The sequence below is a fragment of the Plasmodium reichenowi genome, chromosome 7 (assembly GCF_001601855.1).
Source record: "Plasmodium reichenowi strain SY57 chromosome 7, whole genome shotgun sequence".
In the NCBI taxonomy this organism is placed as follows: Eukaryota; Apicomplexa; class Aconoidasida; order Haemosporida; family Plasmodiidae; genus Plasmodium; species Plasmodium reichenowi.
Window position 1 is genome coordinate 535,845 of NC_033652.1, and position 5,000 is coordinate 540,844.

The following is a 5,000-nucleotide window of genomic DNA, read 5'->3' on the forward strand; positions in this document are numbered from 1 at the left end:
TTTATATATATATATATTTATATATATTATATATATATATTTTTTTTTTTTTATTTTTCTAATTCTTAATTTATTTTTTCTTTTTTGTGCTTTATAAATATTTTCTATTATGTCATCCCCAAATAGTTAAAAAAAATAATAATAAAATAATAATACAGTAATAATATAGTAATTATATATATATATAATATATATAACTATGTTAAGAGGCCCTAGATGTCTCTACATATATTTATTTTTTGTATTTCTTCCTTTTTCTTTTTGCTATATAAGAAATAATGATAATCGTTTTGTGTATATTGTGAAATCGATAAGAAAGGGTCCTAATATAAAATTAAGATTGACAAAAGATGAAAAGCCAAATATAGATAATCATATAATAGATTATTTTAAAAATGTAAGAGAACATTTTCCTTTCTTTAAAGAAAATAAATCGTTGATATATTTTGATAGTGCAGCTACAACACACAAACCTAGTTGTGTGATAGAGGTAATATAATGAACATATATATATATATATATATGATATATTTTATTTATCAATATATAATTTTTAATATGTTAATTGAATGTTTATATTTTATGTTGTCTTTATAAAAGAAAGGAGAGTTGATATGTTTGTCCTCTGTGGACTCCTTTATCTTAACATATATGAATATATACAATATATATATATATATATATATATATATATATATATATATATATATATATAATATATATAATATATATATATTTTTTTTTTTTTTTTCTTTCAGAAAATGAGTGAGTTTTATAAAAAGGAAAACTCGAATATTCATCGAGGAATTTACAAACTAAGTCACAATGCCACAAGTAATTATGAAAAGGTAAGAGAAACTATAAAAGAATATATAAATTGTGAAGAAAATGACAATATAATATTTACGAATGGAAGCACATATGGTTTAAATGTTGTATGTAAAATGATGATAGAGGAGATTATTAAAAAAGAAGAAGATGAAATATATTTATCCTACATGGAACATCATTCAAATATAATTCCCTGGCAAGAATATATAAATAAAGAAAAGAAAGGTAAAATAAAATATGTTCCTTTAAATAAAAGTGGATATATAAATATAAAAAAATTAATTAGTAATATTAATATAAATACAAAAGTAATATCCATATGTCATGCATCTAATGTAATTGGTAATATACAAAATATTGAAAAGATTATAAAAAAAATAAAAAATCTATATCCTCATATAATCATAATAATTGATGCATCTCAAAGTTTTGCTCATATAAAATATGATATAAAGAAAATGAAAAAAAATAAATCTTGTCCAGATATATTAATAACATCTGGTCATAAATTTTGTGCATCACTAGGTACAGGTTTTATTTTTATAAATAAAGAATTATCATCAAAATATAAATTTAAACCATTGTTATATGGTAGTAATATAATAACTAATGTTTCTAAATATAAATCAAAATTTGTTACCTCTTTATCAGAATTATTAGAAACAGGAACACAAAATATTCCTGGAATTTTATCTATGGGAATATCTCTTGAATTTTTTAAAAAAATCAACTGGAACTATATGTATCAATATGAAATGTATTTATATGATTTGTTCATATATTATATGAAAAAATATATGAAAAATCATTTTGTTCAACTCCCTATTCTAAACTTATCTTACAAAAAAGAAAATATTAATTACAAATCACATATGGAAACACATCCTCCAATACACATATATAACGATGAACACAATTTTACAAATGATCATAATATAACACAATCTAAACAAACAAAATCTATTCATTCAGAACACGATACCTTTAAAATATATACACATGACGCAAGAAAATATGGTTTAAAAAAAATAGGTATATTACCATTATGGTCAAATAAATTTTCTTCTTTTGATCTAGTTACTTTTTTAGATTTCAAAAATATATGTATTAGAGCAGGTCATCATTGTGCTTCCTTACTACATAAGTATTATTTAAAAGTTCCAGATACCTCAAGGATATCAATATATTTTTATAACACACCACAGGAAATCAAATATTTGGCACAGCAAATTGCCTCAACATCTTTTATGTTAAATGAAATGAAAAATGAACAATGAAAAATAAAAAAAAAACTGGAATAAAATATATATATATATACATATTAAATTAAATAGTTTATAATTGTTTTGTTTCTTTTTATATAAATATCTTTCTATTTTTTTCTTTAAATATTTTATTTGTTTAACATATGTTAAGTAATTTGTTACGTTATTCATATTTATTCATCACACCTTTATATAATATTTTCATTCATTTATTTTTTTTTTTTTATTATATTATATTTTTTTTATTTTTTAGTTCTTCATCTAAGCATTATATATACATATATAAATTATTTCTGTTGAATAATACTTAATGAGCACATATATATATATATATATATATATATATATGTATATTTATGTATATGTATGTATGTGCATTTTTAATTTTATATTTTTTTATTTCTATAATATCCCATTTTTTGGTTAATAACTTTTATTTGAACTGTATCATATATAAAATAATTATTTATCTGTAATATTCCTTCTGTGCCGATTTATTTAAATAATTTTAATGAATGTATATAATATTAATATATGTAGATAAAATAATACCTTATTCTATAAATCAACAAATTGTTTATAATTAAATTTTTTCTTTGGAATATTTGTGACATATTATATAATTCTCTCCTTATTTCTAATAATTCATTATTTAATAATATATATATATATATATATATATTTTATTTTATTTATTTTTTTTTTTTTGTGTGTCAACATTTATATATATTATGACAAAATGCAAAAATGAATTGAGAATTTTGAAAGATTCCATAAAAAAAAAAATTGATGTATACAAATACAATGAAAAGAATGATTTTTATATAAAGTATAAAAGCCTAATACACCGATGTGACAAACAAATAGATATAGAACGAATTCGTTTAGGAAGTTATTTATTTAAGAAAGATGAAGCATATATGAATGAAAAAGATATAAACAAATTATTGAATAAAATTATAAAAAAGAAAATAGCACATGAATATATTTGGAATAGAATAAAAAATATGATTTTTAAATTTAATTTAGTTAATGTAGATAATAAAAATATTACTTCTTTGTCCACAAATTCTTCTTCATCTCTTACTTACATTATGAACAATAAAAAAAATATTTTCTTTTATAACAAATGTTATGATCATATTAATGTATATTTATTATCTATTGCTTTACAAGTTATTAATAAAAGAAATAGCACCTTTTTTAATTTTCTATATTCATATATTAATGCTTTTTTTGCAAATATGGAACCAAGACATTTTCTACATATCTTCTATATTTTAGTAAAAAATACATATCGTGATTTAAATAAATTATTAAATAATAATCATACAAATAAACATGACAATCATAATAGTACTATTCATATCGAGGAATGTCAACTATCTAATATAAACCATACCCTTTTTGTCAAACAAAAATATGCCCATCATATTTATTATTCGCAAAAAAATTTTATTGAACTTTTAACCAAGTATTGTATTGATAAAATTAACTATTTCTCTTTTAATGATATTGGTTTGATTTGTGACGCTCTCACCTACTTCTCCTTGAAACAAAACCCTTTCGTAGAATACTGGAATGAATTCCTCCTGTACATTTTCGACATACATAATAAAGTCAATCAAAAAAATATGCCATATGCTCAAAAGGGAGAAGATAAAATATATGAACGTGAAAAAAATAGCATAAATGAAAAATATGAACGTGAAAAAAATAGCATAAATGAAAAATATGAACGTGAAAAAAATAGCATAAATGAAATATATGAACGTGAAAAAAATAGCATAAATGAAATATATGAACATGAAAAAAATAGCATAAATGAAAAATATTCACGTGAAAAAAATAGCATAAATGAAAAATATTCACGTGAACAAAATAGCCAAAATGAAAAATATTCACGTGAACAAAATAGCCAAAATGAAAAATATTCACATGAACAAAATAGCCAAAATGAAAAATATCCACATGAACAAAATAGTCAGAAAATAAAAAAAAATTCTTTTTTTTCGGATAACCCTTCGGAAAAAAAACATGAACCTTCAGAATCCTTTATAAAGAGAAAAATGAAAGCCTTTAAAAAAATAGACCATTCCTTTATTGACTATGATAAATATATAGAATTGAATGGAAAAAACATTTTGAGTATCCTTAAATATATTGTGAGTTATTATGAGGTATATCCTTGTATAAAAAAAGTTGCAAATAGAATTAGCATAATTTTGGTAAATCGAGCCATGGATTTAACTCTCCATGAATGTTCAGAAATTTTATATCACTTAAATCGTTTGAGTGAGTTAGACCAAATAATGTTGAAAGATAAAATAAGTATATATGAGTATCAGCTAAAGGACACCTTTTTAACAACGTATGATATAGGTTGTTTATTAAAAATAGCTCAAGTGTTGAATGAACAAAATTATTATGATAACATTCCATTTTTGCATATATTTTTATATAACATACATAAATTTTCGTTAGAAAACGCCTCTCTTTTGTTTGATTTAATTTGTAAAAATTATGAGAATGAATATATGAGGGATACAATAGTAGAAGAAGTTGGTGGTGAGGTATATCAAAAGAAAAAAGGAAATTCTTTTAGAAATAACTATAATGATAAATTATTTATGAATAATAAAAGTTTGTTAAAAGGATTATGCACTTTGCTAATATCATATGAAGATATAATAAGAAATATGTCTTACAAGGAAATGTTTTTTTTATGTGAAATTTTAAATAAAGAGAAATTGTTTGTGCACACATCTATTTTGGGATATATATCTAATCGTTTATGTTCCGATATAGAAAAATATAGGTGTTCATTATTGAATTTTCCTTCTTATGTTGACTATATAATGTTTATAGCAATTTTTATATATAATAATAAATATAATGATGATA

At 20.7% G+C, this 5,000-nt stretch overlaps 2 protein-coding genes across 2 annotated transcripts in view; both read left to right on the forward strand.

Annotated features, from left to right (window-relative positions):
* Positions 1-199: 199 nt before the first annotated feature.
* On the forward strand, positions 200-2,108 carry PRSY57_0713900 (cysteine desulfurase, putative; the record flags this gene model as incomplete). Its single annotated transcript, XM_012906793.2, has 2 exons — positions 200-490; positions 759-2,108. The coding sequence occupies 2 exons, from the start codon at positions 200-202 to the stop codon at positions 2,106-2,108; spliced, it is 1,641 nt and encodes a 546-aa protein (XP_012762247.2).
* A 719-nt stretch (positions 2,109-2,827) lies between these two features.
* The window catches only part of PRSY57_0714000 (hypothetical protein), a gene marked incomplete at both ends in the record, with an annotated part of 3,150 nt that continues 977 nt past the window's right edge, over positions 2,828-5,000 (forward strand). The window contains one exon of the mRNA XM_012906794.2: positions 2,828-5,000. This exon is cut by the window's right edge and continues 977 nt beyond it. Coding sequence (XP_012762248.2) covers positions 2,828-5,000 — 2,173 coding nt within the window.